Source organism: Conger conger, chromosome 15 (assembly GCF_963514075.1).
Source record: "Conger conger chromosome 15, fConCon1.1, whole genome shotgun sequence".
Classification (NCBI taxonomy): domain Eukaryota; kingdom Metazoa; phylum Chordata; class Actinopteri; order Anguilliformes; family Congridae; genus Conger; species Conger conger.
In genome coordinates, this window is record NC_083774.1 from 11,559,316 (window position 1) to 11,577,350 (window position 18,035).

The following is an 18,035-nucleotide window of genomic DNA, read 5'->3' on the forward strand; positions in this document are numbered from 1 at the left end:
TGTGTGTGTGTGTGTGTGTGTGTGTGTGTGTGTGTGTGTGTGTGTGTGTGTGTGTGTGTGTGTGTGTGTGTGTGTGTGTGTGTGTGTGTGTGTGTTTGTAAGGGTGTGTGTGCATGCGTGTGTCTAAAAAATAAAGATACACTCCAGTATCAGAATCTCTCTCTCATTCCCTCCTCTCTCTCTAACTCTCACTCTCTCCCTCTCTCTGGGATCAGACATGTTGCGGTAAGCTGGTTCGTGTCATTGTGTTAAGGTGTGTTGCGATTAGCTGCTTCGTGTCATTGTGTTTAGGTGTGTTGCGGTTAGCTGGTTTGTGTTGCGTTTAGCTGGTTCGTGTCGTTGTGTTTAGATGTGTTGCGATTAGCTGGTTTGTGTTGCGGTTAGCTGGTTCGTGTTGTTGCGTTTAGATGTGTTGCGATTAGCTGGTTCGTGTCATTGTGTTTAGGTGTGTTGCGGTTAGCTGGTTTGTGTTGCGGTTAGCTGGTTGTGCCTGGCTTCCGGCCTGTCTCCCTCCTCAGCGCTCTGTGTTCAGGTGTTCAGTGCCACGCCTAGGGGAGACTAGAACAGCTCCTGACACTCTGCAGGTACAGGTGTATGCTCGGTTGCCACACCGTTATAAATCAATAAAAATGACTCTGGCTTGTCAGCTCCTCTTCCCCACCACACCCTTCGCTCGATCTGCGATCCGGCACGCCATCCATAACAGCCTCCACCGCGCGGGAATTCTGCCCCGGAGAGAGAGGAGCAGCCTGTGCCCAGGGCTCTGTGGGTCCGGTCTGCTGAGCTGGACTGCGGGGGGTGTGTCTCTTTATCTGCAGTACAGAGGGTTTATACATGAGCAAAATGCACAAAAGCTGTTTCCTGCTTCCTTCAGTGTTCCGTGTTCAGCTCTTATGCACTCCCCGTGTTCAGCTCTTACGCACTCCCCGTGTTCAGCTCTTACACACTCGCCGTGTTCAGCTCTTACGCACTCCCCGTGTTCAGCTCTTACGCACGCCCCGTGTTCAGCTCTTACACACTCGCCGTGCTCAGCTCTTACACACTCCCCGTGTTCAGCTCTTACCGTGTTCCATGTTCAGCTCTTACACACTCCCCGTGTTCAGCTCTTACGCACTCGCCGTGTTCAGCTCTTATGCACTCCCCATGTTCAGCTCTTACGCACTCCCCGTGTTCAGCTCTTACGCACTCCCCGTGTTCAGCTCTTACGCACTCCCCGTGTTCAGATCTTACGCACTCGCCGTGTTCAGCTCTTACGCACTCGCCGTGTTCAGCTCTTACGCACTCGCCGTGTTCAGCTCTTACGCACTCCCCGTGTTCAGCTCTTACACACTCGCCGTGCTCAGCTCTTATCGTGTTCCATGTTCAGCTCTTACACACTTACCGTGTTCCATGTTCAGCTCTTACCGTGTTCCATGTTCAGCTCTTACATACTCGCTGTGTTCAGCTCTTACCGTGTTCCATGTTCAGCTCTTACACACTTACCGTGTTCCATGTTCAGCTCTTACACACTTGCCGTGTTCCATGTTCAGCTCTTACACACTTGCCGTGTTCCATGTTCAGCTCTTACCGTGTTCCATGTTCAGCTCTTACACACTCGCCGTGTTCAGCTCTTACCGTGTTCCATGTTCAGCTCTCATACTCACCGTGCTGCTCTGACGTACTGTGCTTGCCGTACATTCTGTCAGTCTGAGTGAAGCACAGGAAGTTGACTCTTTCCCTGGCTGTTTCATCTTTTTTTACCCCTCTCCAGGTGGAATGTTTTTTCTTATTCTTTTTTCTTTTCTTTTTAAAGTCACACTTGGAAAATCTTGCCGCCAGGTGTTCTTTGGCCAGTCAAAGAATGTTCCGGATTGGGGCAGATAGCATTGCTGGGAGAAAGAAGTCTCCGTAGTGAGACGCGATGGCAGTATTTGAGCTCTCACTGAGGTTGTTGTTTACCAGCCCTTTGTCCAACACCCCCCCACAGTGTTTTTGGACTGTGGTGCCGCACCCCACCCCCACCACACTCTCAGAAATAAAGGTACAGAAACTGCCTATAAAGGTACAAATGCTTGTCGTTGGTGCGGTACCCTATAGGTACATACAATTGTACCCCTAGTCAGCAGTGTGTAATTCATTTATACCTTTTTTTTCTTGGAAAACATACTCATTTGTACCAAATGGCCAAAACCGGGCTTCTTCTTTGAAGCTCATTTCCTGGTCATGCTGAGACGGTGCTCACTAGCACCACTGCGGTTGGCTCCAGTATAAGTCATTCGGACCTGTTTTCAATGTTTACATTTTCAAGTCAATGGTACAATTGCGATCAAAATATGAAGTAAAAAAATTAATAAAATAAATTTAAAAAAAGAATTTTTTCACAAGAAAGTGTAATCTGTGTTTTTTGTCTTCATCTAATACCTCCCCATGTGCCAATTCTCTTTAAATGATTGTGTTTTTAGGACAATACAGCAATACCTTGTGAATGAATCCGCCACTCTCTCTCACACACTTAGTGGAGGAGCTGCATTGGTTTCCTTACTACGCAATGTCTGGCTCCAAACTGTACAATATTGACTTCCTGGGTTTCAAAATGTCCGTTGATAGTCAGTGGGTGACATAACCGGCACATGGTCTGTATTTTTTGACAGTCTATGATTTGTACCAAATGAGGACCTTACCGTACTTTCAGGGTACATTTGGGAAATGTGATTCATGAAGAACAAAAATGTACTGCTAGTGTCACTTTAGTGGACGTTACAACATCCGCGAAACATCCGAGAAACATTGTGAGAACATTTTGTCTTGACTGGGAGGATGCCTCACCCAGAAACTCTCCCCTTTAGGGGACAAGTATTCAACATGTTATGAGGCACCTTTACCGGGTAGTGAATGAAACATATTTCTCTGAATTTAATGTATTATTCAATCTCTCTAACATGGCATGAAAACACCAGCTGTGTGTTTACCTGCCAATGGAGTCTTCAGATCATTGGGAAACTTTTGAATCAAGGAAAATTATTGTAATTGACCCAATACCAATAATCAGCTTAAGGGGATGTTTTATGCCACCACTGGTGTGAACAGTGGCAGTGTGGAGGGTTAATGGATCCGACGCACTTGTTGTCTTGTGCCAAACTGCTGCTAAAATAGATGGACCCCTCCATGTCCCGTCTCACCACTGCAGGAACGCAGGCCACTTTCTCCAAACGACGTACAAACTTTTTTGAAAGCGACACATCGGTAAACGTCGCCAAACACAGCTGTCATGAACTCAAAATAAAGGACGTGGAGTTCATATTGTGTCATTCTGCGCTGTTGGAGGGGTGCATGAACTCGTCGCACAAGTTGTTTTGCAGAACTCGGGATTGTCGGTATCCAGCTTCATGGAAATGTCATGCCAAGAATTGGAACAAAAAGCCGTGGTTGGTTTTTCCGGTGTCGTTGCTAGAAACGGCAGACTCCAAGGTCCGATCTTCAGTTTGTTGAAAAATAACTTCAAGAAGGAAAAGATACCAAGGCAGCAAGCTCTTCAGAAAATCAGACTTTATTGGCACAAGTGCACAACAGCCGGTTCAAATCCGTAGACTCCAACCTTGAATATCAGACTTAGCACCCATTTTATGTACTGTTCTTATCTCAACTCCAATAACTTTCCCAAAAATCATGAGCTGACTTGGCTGCGTTACAAGGATTTAGACTTAGTACTTTCCACTTCATATTAAGCATTTTACTCAACTTTAGATTACACATGGGTAGGGATGTGTATCGTTAGGATTTTATTGATTCCGATACTCCTTATTGGTGCCGGTATTTATCGATACTCTTATCGATACCACGGCGTGTAATTTAGTGTAGGAAATAAAGACGTTACAAGATGGTAAAAGATTCAATCATTTTTTATTACCACGAGGGGGGTAACACCAGCAACATCATTAAACAACTTACAGCACCTGCCTTTTAAGCCCTTAGCAAGTCAACATGTGCAGTGCGAGCTATGTCAAAAAAACAAGCAGGCAGTTCCATACAGCCTTAAAGGTAACTGTCAATGTGATAATGCTTCAACAGAACAGAAGCTTAACTTAAAATTACAAATGCTTCTCAGAATAGATTCAATTAAAAAAAAACCTAGGGAGATGACCAAAGCCCTTGCCTACATGTTCAACCCAACAGACACATACATGTAAACAGAACGCATTTAGCCCTAACAGTTTTTGTTATGGAAAAGCAACATATTTACTTGCAGCAGCCGAGATTGGTATGGACAGAGTGACGTCACGCTATACACTCGGATAAAATGGCGCTGCGCATGTTTTAAAAAAGGGTAATTTAATTACTTATTATTTTTAATCTAGTTTTACTGGCAGTCTTAAACCTTTAAGGATGTATATATTGGGAATCAATCTTGTAAATCATGCCAACTTAATCTAGTATTTCACTTCCCCTTTAATGATTCATACACTCACCGTGACTTGATGAAGAAGCACTGTCGGAGTCTGCCTGCACGGAGGAGGGCACGGTGTTGTTAGCGTCTGCCGGGTTACTAACTTTAGACGCGTTGTTTAGGCAGTCAAACACGCCGCTCTCCTTCAGCTTTATGCTATGGGTAGACTGCAAGTGTTTCATGATGTTGCTGGTGTTACCCCCCTTTGACGCGACTACTTTCTTGCATATATTGCATTGAGCCGAGGATTCATTGAGTTTGATGAAGTGAGCCCATACCTTGGAGCGCTTAGCTCTTACGGCCGACATATTGACTACTAGAGAAAACAACGGGGCGCTGTGTCATAACCTGTCGACGGTTAGGTAGACTTCGGTAAAATACCGAAAACAGTATCGTTTGTCCAGAATCTATAGCGGTACTCTGGACCCAACCAATTAGGAACCGGTACCAAAAAATACCGGCTCTCGGTACACATCCCTACACTTATGCACTTCTAACAAAATTTTTTATCTGCAGTAAATCGTAGAAAATATAGACATACTAAACATCAGTGAATCTTTGAAAATATACCACTAAACATTTGATTAATACGCTCTTCTAAGTGAGTAAATGTACTTCTTTAGCCTGATGCATTTTTTGCAGCTCTCATTTCGACAGTTTACACTGTGGTTTCTTGCTTTTTCATAAGCTCAGCTGTAATGAAATGTTCTAGGTTCATTTGATTTGATAACAAGCAGCATACATGTGATATTTTGATTACAGGCTATATAGATACACTTTTAGCATAAATCATCGAGAGTTTTGGAGGAACCAGCTTGCTCATTAGGGCAGAGTCTGATTTTGACTTTGCAAGTAATGAATCACAATAAGGAGGGAGATCTCTTGTTCCGTGAATTCTCCCTACACCGGTATCCTGGCGCCTTTAGGCGCACCGAGGCTCCACGGCCGAGGCGTGTTAACTGGCGTGTGTGAGTGTGAGTTCAGCTCTGCCACCTGAGAGGCAGTGTGTGTAAGGCGAGAAGCGCTGCTTTCTGTGGGAGATGCTCGGTGTGTTCAGCGAGGTGTGTAATTGATACGGTGCTGTCTGCAGGGCAAACGTACACAAAGGCCCTGGAATGCCTCAACTGCACATAAACTCAGGTGACTCAACAGCTGCAAGGACGAGGTGTGGGAAATGAGCTGTAGCGTTAGCGCGCTAACTCACTGTGTGGATGGACCCTATGCTCTGGTATCTGTTAATGCTCTGTTCCAGTGTGTGGATGGGCCGTATGGTCTTGTATCTGTTAAGGCTCTGTTCCAGTGTGTGGATGGACCCTATGCTCTGGTATCTGTTAATGCTCTGTTCCAGTGTGTGGATGGGCCGTATGGTCTTGTATCTGTTAATGCTCTGTTCTAGTGTGTGGATGGACCCTATGCTCTGGTATCTGTTAAGGCTCTGTTCCAGTGTGTGGATGGGCCGTATGGTCTGGTATCTGTTAAGGCTCTGTTCCAGTGTGTGGATGGGCCTATGCTCTGGTATCTGTTAAGACACTTTTTGTGTGGTTTAAAGCAGTGTCTCTGACTGCGTGTATTTGAAGAGAGCTCTGCAGTTGTGTCTTTGACTGTATCTGAGCTGTGCAGTCGTGTCTCTGACTGCTTGCATCAGAGCTCTGCTGTAGTTTATTTGACCGCGTGTATCAGAGCTGTGCCTTAGTTTATGTGACCGCGTGTATCAGAGCTGTGCCGTAGTGTCTGTGTGAGGTTCGCGGCTGCACTTGGACTGGAACAGAAGCTCCAGCTTGACGACATGTGTTCTGGGCGGCTCGTCTGCTCTCTGCCAGAGATGACAGTGTGGCTCAGCGCCAGCAGCCCGGCTTACGGACACGATTAGGAGCTGGAATCTGCGAGAGACCGGAGCGGGGGGGGGGTGCACGGCGAGGGCAGAGCCACTTCCGAAATCCCTCTGCTGCCGCTCAGGCCGGTTACTTCAGATTGTAGAGCCGTGAGCTCCGGCTCCAGACTGCGCAGGAGTCCTGGGCGAGAGCGCTTCACTGCGGGGGCCTGTACAGGAGTCACCACAGTGCTGTTTACTGCGCTCTCCAAAATACAAACTTAATAGTCGCCTGCAAGAAATGTCCACTCGGGCTCTCCAGTGTCATTAGGGACGCTGTTGTTGAACACCTGAAATGAGCAGGATTATTAAAATGGCTGTTATGTCAGCTTACCCACTGCAAAGGGAGAGCAGCTCTACCAATCGCGGAGAACACTGGTAACAAACAAACAAACATTGCTGACTGTGGTTGGTGGAAATTCTCTGGCTACTTCCTGATAATTCCCACAGGGAGCCTGGAAGTGTAGCCAGTGTCCGCTTGCACACTCAGCGTTGGAGTTTTTCTATTGGTTGTCACCTACATGTTCCAAGATTGGTGGGGCTAGTATGCTTTTCTGTTATTTATTTATTTTTAAACCTTTTTTATTCTTGCAGCTGTTGATATTGTGCGCGCATATCTGTGTGTGTGTGTGTGTGTGTGTGTGTGAGAGAGAGAATGTGTTTGTGCGGGCACCAAAGGTGGGAGACACATTTGCCGATACTTATTTCTCACCCCTCTCTCCCCGCACAGGATCGCCGCTGTTGCTGTTTGCGAACCGAAGAGACGTGCGATTGGTGGACGGAGAGGGGGGGTGGGCGGAGTCAGCGGTGGTCGTCAGTGGCCTGGAGGATGCGGCAGCGGTGGACTTCCTGTTTGCCGAAGGCCTGATCTTCTGGACTGACGTCAGTGAGGAGGCCATCAAGCAGACCTACTACAACCAGTCCAGCAATGGTGGGGCCCCCCACACTTTCACCCTGCTCTTCATTCTCATCAAAAAACACCATTTTATACGTCATAGTGGGCATATTTTAAATGTGTTTTCTTCCATCTGAAAAACGACAAGGCTTGTGTAGTGCCCATTATGAGTGAATTTTGTATTGATCTTTTGGAGACCGTGTTCCTTACATTAAGAACATGGTCATTCACATTTTAGTGCTTTCTTCTGTGGTTCTAACATCAGAAGTGAACGGACCACACTGTGCCTATCCGCCTTGTCATTCACCAAACCTTAAATCAAAAATAAAAACCTTAAAAAATATATAAAATAAACATAAATCTGAAAAAATGTACTGCGTACGTCTTTATCTGTATCTTTTTCCGTACATTTAAAGCTTAGTGAACACTAAATGTGCGGAAAAATGTGATTGCACTGACACTTTAAGCTGAGCCGTGTTTTATTGTGATAACGCCAAATCCCCTTTTACATCCATGTGCACTGTTTGAGCCCTATGGAGGTGTTCCAATGTGCTTTTAGTGCTGTATTACTTTGCTGAAAAGTTGTCTGAGAGCTGATCTGAGATGAGTTGTGTGTTTTGGTACATGATCGGCAAAGGTGGTGATTGAGCAGAGGATCTGATCCTACATCAGCACTCCTACATGGAGTGCTTTATCAATACAAATGAAATAAATTCTATGTGTATCGTGCTTTACACTGAAAACTCAAAAAGGTGCTTTACCAAGTAGCAGTAAAAGGCAAAACCAGGCCTAGACCTCCAGATTGCGAGCACCTGAGGTAAAATGGCTCCACATTGGGGAGAAAACCCTCAAATGGTGACGAGAAAAATCTCGGGAGGAACCACTACTATGGGGGGGGGACCCCCATCCTTCGCCAGCCAGCCTTGTGTAACCTAGTAGAATGGGTGTAACATATGAGTAATATGGGATCTGCAGGTTACAGTTGAGGTGATGATCCAGTGGACAGATCTCGGGGCAGGTTAGTCCTTTCGCTCGTTATGGATTGTGATCTGGTTTAGGATGTTTTGGGGAACACGATAGAACACGGTTCACTGCGTACATCTGCCGTCTTTTACTCATTTCTGGTGTGACTGTTACTGTGTGAAGCATCATTGTAACAGTCTGCTGTAAAGTGCTATACAAAAAAAAAACAGGATTTTTTTCCAAAAAAATTAACAGCGCTGAATGTGTTTGTGTCTGTAGCTGTGAAGGAAGGCATCCTGGGTAACGGGCAGACGGTGGTGGTGTCGGGACTGGACTCCCCCGACGGGCTGGCGTGTGATTGGCTGGCCCGCAAGCTCTACTGGACCGACTCGGAGACCAACCGCATCGAGGTGGCGGAGCTGGACGGAACCTTCCGGAAGGTCCTGTTCTGGCAGGACCTGGACCAGCCGCGTGCCATCGCCCTCAACCCCGCGCAACGGTGAGTTCTGGCCCGCCCCCCACCGGTGTTTTCCCTTCCTGGGTCGTCCGGGGGTCACGCCGCACACCCTGTCGCTTGGCGACCGCCAGCCTGGATCTGTCCTCGGGCCGTATTTATAGGCGGTGACCCCCGACCCCGCCCGGTCTGGAGCCGCAACCCACGACGATGTGCGTGGCATTCAGCCGCGTCTGTTTCCTGTCCTTGTAGCGCTGGGTCAGCCTCCTCTTGACCCCCTCCTTCCCCCCTCCCCCTCCTGCAGTCTTCCTCCGAGGGCCTGATGTTTCCCCCTTTCAGTGGGGCAGGGGGGAGGGGGGCTAGAATCTGTTCTCATTGTTCAGCCACATATGAGGAACATCCAGCAGGGCCTCAATCCAGTGAGCCAAAGACACTGCAGGAGAAACCACCTCCTAAAACCCTTTCACCTTGCAGGAGAAACCACCTCATAAAACCCTTTCACCCTGCGGGAGAAACCACCTCTTAAAACCCTTTCACCCTGCGGGAGAAACCACCTCCTGAAGCCCTTTCACCCTGCGGGAGAAACCACCTCCTGAAGCCCTTTCACCCTGCAGGAGAAACCACCTTACGTCTAGCTTTTCCATCACTACAGAAGGGCCCTTTGCTGCAGTTTAGTGAGGGGGGGTTTTCACAATTGGCCACAGTTTAGGGGGGCACTTGTAGCCCAAAACCCACCTGGCTGGCCTTTTAAAGAAAAAAAAAAAGCGTCTTGCTTTGGTGCTAATCCTAGAGGGCTGTTTAAAGCCGGCTTGCGCTGTGTGGTCTAAACTCCTGTTTGATGTGTTCGCCCGCGTGCGATCCGACACCTCGCAAACAACAGGTGGCTCAGCCAATCCCAGCCCTCGTTTAAACTCTGCTGCTGCTGTGTATTCTTGTTGGCAGTATTTCCTGTGGATTTTACTGGGAATCACAATAGTTTGCGCCACTGTAAAAAATGGCTCTATGGTCTGGTATCTGTTCAGGCAGTGTTCTAGTGCGTGGATGAGCTCTATGGTCTGGTATCTGTAAATCACTGTTCTAGTGCGTGGATGAGCTCTATGGTCTGGTATTTGTTACGGCATTATTCTAGTGCATGGATGAGCTCTATGGTTTGCTATCTATTAAGGGACTGTTCTAGGGACTGTTCTAGTGCTTGGATGAGCTCTATGGTTTGCTATCTGTTAAGGCTCTGTTCCATTGCATGGATGGTTTCAAACCTGGGCCATTCCAGGGCTGTGTGCGTGTATGCGTGTATGCGTGTGTGCATGTGAGCAGTTGACGTTGCATGTTTCAGCAGAGAACATGACAATGCAGGCTGTGAGCAGCATTCCAGCGGGTGCGTGATCGAACATTCCGGATCGGAGCGATGACGGGAAAAGGGGATTCCAGTAAAAGTGGAAAACACTCCTGAAAGACCCTTGTGAATCTCTCAATGAATGCTGTTCCATAGGAGATTTTGTCCTGAGTATTGGTGGAAATTGTTTTGGTCATATTTTATAATACTGTTGTATGAATTGGCATTCACTATTGTTGTTGTTAACATGAACTCATGGTGTACAAATACATAAGCAAAGCTGTTCAGACTTCTCAGTGTGTTACCACCTATTAGTCAATGCCAATTCATGTAACATTATTGTCAAATGTTAGATTATTTTGTATTTATTTTTTATTTAATATTGTGCAGAAATATTAGTGGTACAGGCCAGGTTTAAGCCTGTTTGACTAAGCTATCTTCACTGTGTGTTTGTTTCCAGCACCATACTCAAATCTGGTCTAAGGTAGCTGTGTTTATTCTTGCATAAACGGACAAAGGGTGAGGTCAAGCTTGAATGTTTTTAATGTTTCAAAGTTTCAAAGATAACGAGGACAGTCAACAGAGCTGTAATAAACCGTTTCTGCATTTGGAGGGAACTCAGTTCTCTGTCGTTTGCCAGACATGGTTGCAATGCAGTTTTTTCGGTAGCTACTCCATGTGAAAATCTACAAAGAAAGGTTAACTGTAGTTTCTTTCTGTTCCCTTGAAACTCTGGAGTTTCCCCTTTTGAGAGAGAGAGAGAGAGAGAGGGAGAGAGAGAGAGAGAGAGAGAGAGAGAGAGTGTCAGTCTCTGGTTTGGTTGGGTGGAGTTGGAGTTTAGTTCTTTCCTCTCCTCTTGCTCCCAGCAGAAGATTGAGTTACAATGTGGGATGGGTCACAGGGCACGTCTTGAATTTTGTGTATAAATACGTTAATATCGGCTCCCCTGCCAGTACGTTTTTCTTTCAGAAGGTATTTCATGCCTCTAAATAAACTGCACGTATCCCTTTGGTCAAAAAGGCATCACAGAACTGAAGCACAGCTCTCTTTGACGCTTGACGTTCTGTCAATGTCAGTGTTCTCTGTGTTATGAAATGGCTTACTGTAGCACAGCTCTCTTTAAAAAGAGCAGTTGTTTGACGTGTTGTCAATGTCAGTGTTCCCCATTATGAAATAGCTAACTGACAGCTCTCTTTATAAGCCCAGTTGTTTGACGCTTGACGTGTTGTCAATGTCAGTGTTCCCCATTATGAAATAGCTAACTGACAGCTCTCTTTATAAGCCCAGTTGTTTGACGCTTGACGTGTTGTCAATGACAGTGTTCCCCATTATGAAATAGCGAACTGACAGCTCTCTTTATAAGCCCAGTTGTTTGACGCTTGATGTGTTGTCAATGTCAGTGTTCCCCATGTTATGAACTGTGGCACAGCGCACTTGTTTGATGTGTTGTCGATGTCCATGTTATTTGCTCAGCGTGAGTCCTTTTCCTGGCTGACCTGGGTAAGGGATGTTTACCTGTTTACTCAGCTGCTTAAGAGCTGAAGCATTTCAGCTTCGTTGTTCTGCTTCAGGCCAGAACAGCAGCTGGGCTCCCCTGGGGTCTCGGCGGATCGGCTAATCTCTTAACCGCTAAATCACACCAGTGTCTATCCTGCCCCCTTTTAAAAATGTGCTTGTCCTCCCCCAAACACTGTACGGAAGTGAATTAACATACAGGCAGATGGAAGATAGATTTTCTTCTTTTTTTTTCTTTTTTTCAAAGAGTGGAGATATAAAATGGTGGTTCTGCATATTCTGCTCTTTTCTAAATGTTGCATTGCTGGTATGGTGATGTTGTTTCCTTTTCCTCCGTGTATTTCTATTTAAAAGCTCTTATTGGGCCTGTGAAGCAGGTGATGTTTTAGGAACTGAGACCTCACAGAAAAAATGATCCAAAGAGAACTAGAGGTGCTTGCATTTTTGTTATTGTTTGATGAAGGTGAAATGGTAGTTAGTTGTTGATTTGTGCCTTGGCTGAAGCCCGGCCTTGTTGGGAACAGAAACAGGGGGCTTCATTATTTCATTGCCCCCAGTACACACTACTCTAGGTTGGGCTGGTATCTGAAGGCTTTATTCCAGTGAGGTAGCCTCAGTATTGTCTGCATTGGAGAATAGTCATTGTTTTCTTTTTCTTTCTCTTACATTCTTTCCAGCTGCTGAAAAGAGAAATTAACGTGATTTATGATCACGTTGAAGAGAAATAAGATGGAGATAAAAAAGATGAAATGGACTGGCCTTTTTTGAATTAAACAGAGGGGGGGGGGAGAGAAAGCCTTTCTTCAGGTTCCAAGGGTTTCGGATGCCAGACAGAGGAGACTGGGCAGCCAGATTTCTGATGGAGGAGTGTAGGGAGATATTTTCCAACGACATACCTGGTGTGTCTGCACCCTGCGCATAAGCCAGCCTGCCTTTTATGTCCAGTCACAGCACAGATCCGGGGCTCCCCAGACTCGTATTTATGAAGAGAAGAGAATCTTTTTTTGCAGCGTATATGCTGTATTTGGTCTTATTACGTCTCCTCCCGATGAGCCTGTTTTCCGTCTCCACACGGTGCGTAGTTACGGGTGATTGGAGGGCTTGTGATTGGTTCTGAGTTCTGTGAGTTCGGTATCCAGGCCTGGGGATCAGACTGAAGTGGCGCCAGTGTGAAAATCTGCCCCTGATCGCAGTATCGCTGGGAAAGTGTCAGATCTGATTTATCCCTCTGTCCAATATTATCCAAAAACAGGCCAGCACTAAGACACCTGATTCTAGTTACCACGTTCTTCATCGAAGACTGTTGAACAGGGGGGGGGTGTCGTAGTGCTGGGTTAAAACAAAAACATGCACCCACAAACTGTAAAACTGTAAAAGACCTTGCGTGAAATCGTAACATTCAAGAAAATTCACCGTGCCGCAAACAGCCGAGGGGATGTGGACGCAGCTCACACAGAATGTTCTCCCAAAGTTACTGGAATGTTTTGTCAATGTCATAACACTGGCACTGCATTGCAGCAACGTTGTAAGAAGGTTTTATGTCGTCTTGCAAATTCGCGGATGCTTCTTAAAGACAAGCTGAATGGGAAGTTAGAGCAGCACTAGTTTCCGCGATATGACGTATACACGATCGTCTTTAAATTAATCGGGGGTCATTTCTTTGAAATGCTCCCCTGCCTGGAATTCTGGGATGGAGCAGCCTCGATGCCGGTCCTCCACTGGATGACTTCCCTTTCTTTACCGAGCGGGTTGCTCAAACACCACTGTTGTCACGGTTATAGCAGCAGTGGATAAAACCAGCAGTCCAGGGGAAAGAAAAGGATTGCTTTTTGTTTTTTTTATTAATGAGTTTACAGGACTGCTCAGAGATGAGGCTTGGCACCTCAGTGCTTGCGTTAATTGTCTTTTCCCTTGGCGTGGCTCTGTGGTTTTCTCCTGCCCTTGTTTCGCTGTGAAACAAGGAACAGTCCAAGGCTGAGCGCTCCTCACCTCAGCCACACTCGGGTGCCTGCGCTCAGGCTGGGGGAAATTAACGCGCGGCTCGGAGAGACTGGGGTAATGGAGATGAATGAGCAGCAGGCTGGCTAATGGAGCTTAACGGGAGGGGGTGGGGGGGGGTGAGGTGTTCGGTCTCTTTGGTAGCGGTGCTGGTTGATAAGCGTTTCTGTTGGCGACACGCTTGCATGTTCGTCTTGTTAGGCCCCTCCCCTGAGACATCAAGCTCGTCCCCAGAAGCCTGCACCCCCCCCCTTGGTTTAATTGATTTCTCTGCCTGGCTGGACAAAGGAATGCAAGCCGTTTGAAGGCTGGAAATGTGTCAGTTGGTGTACCTTAGTGCATTCTAATGAGGTAGCAACCCTTCCCAGTCTGTGTGCTGGTTTCTACTTATTATTGTGTGTGTGTGTGTGTGTGTGTGTGTGCGCGCGCGCGCACAAGCACATACACACATACAGGCACACGCACACACACGCGCCAGCACACACACATATACACACACATGCACACACACACATGCCAGTGCATACACACATGCACACACACACACACACACACACACACACACACACACACACACACACACACACACACACACTGCTGGTGTCTCTGCTATAACAGAGGCGCAGTGTTGGAGGGGTTCCAGGGGCAGCAGATCTCTATCGCTCTCTATGGCCTGTTATTTATCTCCTGTGGGAAGGAAATGAATATGAAGTGGAGATGTGTGTTTGGAGGGAGACGGGCCCTCACAAACACACTGCCTGATAAGGCTTGTTTTCAGAAGCGGCTGTGTTTGAAACTGAGCTCTGTCAGCCTGTGTTGAGTCTGGCCCCTCCGCGCTCCTGCTCCTGACTGTAGTCCTCCCTGGCTTTGTCACGGACGGGAAAGAGGGTCAGGGAAGGAGGCCTGGTGGGTTCCACGCTGTGGATTGCATGCATACTGTGCACGCACAAGCGTGTGTGTGTGTGTGTGTGTGTGTGTGTGTGTGTGTGTGTGTGTGTGCGTGTGCTTGTAGCCACGTGTGTGTGTGCGCGTGTGTGTGCTTGTAGCCACGTGTGTGTGTGTGTGTGCGCGCGTGTGCGCCCTTATACGTGTGTCTGCTCTGTGGTGTGTAGTGGCATGAGAACCGACTAGCATGTTTTACATAAACATTTTCAGAAGGAAAATATGAGCATAATGGCATTAGAAATGATGATAACTAATTTCCATGTCATACCTGCGGCTCTTGGGCACACCACTGCCTGTGTTCTGTTCCTCCAGCACTTCTTCACAATGGTCTGATGATTTCGGATTTCTGACCAGTCTGAGTGATAAAACTTGAGCCGTTTTATGAATGACATCATGATGAGACCTATGACAGGGTGATTGACACGTGTTGTGTCCTATCCCCTTCCACAGCTACATGTACTGGACGGACTGGGGGGAGGAGCCCCGGATTGAGCGGGCGGGCATGGATGGCAGTCACAGGAAGATCATCGTGGAGACGGACATCTACTGGCCCAACGGACTCACCATCGACCTGGACCAGCAGAAGCTGTACTGGGCCGACGCCAAGCTCAGCTTCATACACCGAGCCAACCTGGACGGGTCCTCGCGGTCAGTCTCTCCCCTCTCTCCCACCCTTTCCTTCTCTATCACTGTTTCTCATTCCTTCTCTGTCCTTTTCTGTCCCTTTCTCTTTTCCTCTGGTTCCTCTCTTCTCAACCCACATTTAGAAATGTAAACAAATAAAATATGCATCACAGTTTTTGTTATTGTCTGAGAAGGATTTTTTTCTTTTTCTGTAACCTGCCCAACTGCGATTTTAACTACCCCTGGATTTGGGGTTGTTTTTTTGGGAGACCAAATGGGCCAGGGGGGGGAGTAGACTGCATCCCCATCCCCATATGGCTACCAGGATATTCACGCCCTCACCCCCCAACCCCCACCCCCCCACCTCTCTCTCTCTCTCTCTCTCTCTCTCACCCCCTCTCCCTGGTTCTCACTCTCTCACCCCCTCTCCCTCTCTCGCTCCCTCTCCCCACCCCCCACCCCCATATGGTACGGTTACCCGTCTCTTGCAGTAGCTTGTGTCCTTTAGACCAGCAGCTTGTGCCTTCTCTCTCTCTCTCTCACTCGCTCTCATGCTCTCACCCCCTCTCCGTCCCTCACTCTCTCTCCCTCTCCCTCTCCCTCTCCCCTCTCTCATATGGTACTGTAGCCCGTCTCCTGCAGTAGCCCGTGTCCGTTAGAGCGGCAGTGATTGATGGAGTCCGCTCCTCTGTAGAACCGCTGGTTTGCACAACATGTGTGCCGCGTGCCTCCTTTCATCTTTACCGGCAGAGGAGGGGGGGAGCTGGGGGGCTGGAGCTGGGGTCAGGGGCTGGAGAGGGTTTCGGTAATCTCCTGCATCGTAAGTCACCCCCCCAAAGGTAAAACAAGCTCCCCACTAACGACCGAAACAGATGCTGGCTGAGAGGTTGATGACAGGCCGATTTGTTGAATCTCCCCCTGGAAAGAAGTTGGAAAAGTTTGTGAACAAGGGGTTGATTTTAAAAAAAAAGTTTTATTTATTTATTTTTTGTGCACGCTATGGTCGGCTGTAATGATCTAAACCAGGCTCAAGGCTTCGGCGTGGGCTGCTGTGTGTAGCTCCCACATTATCACAAATCGTTTCAGCGCGCTTGGTGTGAATTAGCAGTCTCACAACAGGACATAGGCATCCTGAACCCCTCATATGGACCGGTCCATTTTTACAACTTAGCAGAAGCCTTCTAAGGAAGTTAACTAACATAATACTTTTTAGTTTCTGTCCTCCATTTTGTGTTTTGAAATCATGGAAATGTGTAGAAGCTTTTTTTCGGAGCATTGGCTTAAAGTGTTTGTGAAAGTTTGTGAATGGGGGGGGGGGGGGGGTGGAGTGGTTGTAATGTTGGAAGAGGCTTAAGAATATGTTTCTTTTTGTGTGTGTACGTGTGTGTCTGTGTGTGTGTGTCTGTGTGTCTGTGTCTGTGTGCGTGTGTTCGCAGGGAGACGGTGGTGGAGGGCACTCTCACACACCCGTTTGCGCTCACGCTGTCGGGGGAGACACTGTACTGGACGGACTGGCAGACGCGCTCCATCCACGCCTGCAACAAGCAGACGGGTGACAAGAGGCGCGAGATCCTCAACGGCATCTACTCCCCCATGGACATCCAAGTGCTGGGCCCCGAGAGACAGCCAATCAGTGAGCTCCCCACCCCGCGTCCTTCCACATCACACTACATTCATCCACCAGGTGCTCCCGCACGCCCCTCCAGCTCAGCGTTTCGACCCGTGCTCATCCCTTTAGCTGCTGTTCGGAGCTTTTTGCACTTTTGTGCAGAGTATAGCAGTTTGAATCTTTTTGCAGTTGTTCATAGTGGTTGTTTTAGTAGTTTTTGCCTAGAGTATAGCACTTTGGATCTTGTCGCAGTTGCTCATAGAGTTAGTTGTTGCAGTTATCGTGTAGAGTTTAGCAGTTGATTGGATCTTTGTGCAGCTCTTTGGAGTGTTTTTTGCAGTTGTTTGTTGAGTTAGTTGTAGAGTTTAGCAGTTGATTGGATCTTTGTGCAGCTCTTTGGAGTGTTTTTTGCAGTTGTTTGTTGAGTTAGTTGTAGAGTTTAGCAGTTGATTGGATCTTTGTGCAGCTCTTTGGAGTGTTTTTTGCAGTTGTTTGCTGAGTTAGTTTTAGAGTTTAGCAGTTGATTGGATCTTTGTGTTTTTTGTTGTTTCTTGAGTTGTGGCAGTTTTTCTGAGCGCTTTACCAGGCCCGTCGTGGTTCCTCTCCTCTCTCCAGGGCTCCATTAGCGTTTCTTCTTTTTCTGTTTTCTTTTCCATTTATCCCCCCCTCCTTTGGACCAGCAGCATCAATCTGGGGGTCTTTCAGTGAGGGTGGGGCAGTTTGTTTGTGGGCATAGAAGGAAGTGTTTCTCTCTCTCTCCCTCACTCTGATACTGATGTGTGTGTCGGCTTATGCGGGGATCCTTTCTTCCTCCTTTCTTTTGTCCTCTTTCTGTTTTTTTTGGACGGATTTCTCGAAGCCCCCATGGTGGGGTGCGATTACAGGGAGCTGATCTGCCAAACGAGCTCTTAATAAGTTCTCCAACGCGGCCGTGTCCTCTGGCCTTCTCCCGGGGAGCGGAGCGATTCCGAGATTCCGTGATCGCGCTCCGATAGGAGCGGCCGGCTCTGGAATTCGCTCCGCTCCGCAGTCATCTGCAGAGACGAATTAGTCGGAATTATCTCCGGAATTCCAGATAAGGTGTGACCGGACGGCGAGGTCCGCGATTGGCCGGCCGCCTCGCACCTCTCCCCGGCACTCTTACCTCACCCTCCCTAATTCAGGGCTAAAATTGTCCCCCCGTCAGCAGCACAAAGATGCCTCTTTATAAACTGGACCCTCCGTCCCTTTTCTCACGGCTGTGCCCCCCCCCCTCCTCGCCCCCCCCCTCCCGGCTGAAGAACAGTGTGCCGCTTTAGGCCGCAGGACCCAGAGGAATGTGGCTGTCCTGCTGCCTGTGCTCCTCTGTTTCTGCTGAACCCCCCCCCCCCCGCCCCATCTGCCCCACCCCCCCAGACCAATAAACA

The 18,035-nt window shown here is 47.8% G+C and overlaps 1 protein-coding gene across 1 annotated transcript in view; it reads left to right on the plus strand.

The window, feature by feature from the left end:
• Window positions 1-18,035, plus strand: part of lrp5 (low density lipoprotein receptor-related protein 5) — a 68,842-nt gene that overhangs the window by 4,842 nt on the left and 45,965 nt on the right. Inside the window, exons 2-5 of the mRNA XM_061221933.1 lie at window positions 7,024-7,224; window positions 8,431-8,650; window positions 14,847-15,044; window positions 16,457-16,653. Coding sequence (XP_061077917.1) covers window positions 7,024-7,224; window positions 8,431-8,650; window positions 14,847-15,044; window positions 16,457-16,653 — 816 coding nt within the window. The remainder of the gene's footprint in view (window positions 1-7,023; window positions 7,225-8,430; window positions 8,651-14,846; window positions 15,045-16,456; window positions 16,654-18,035) is intronic.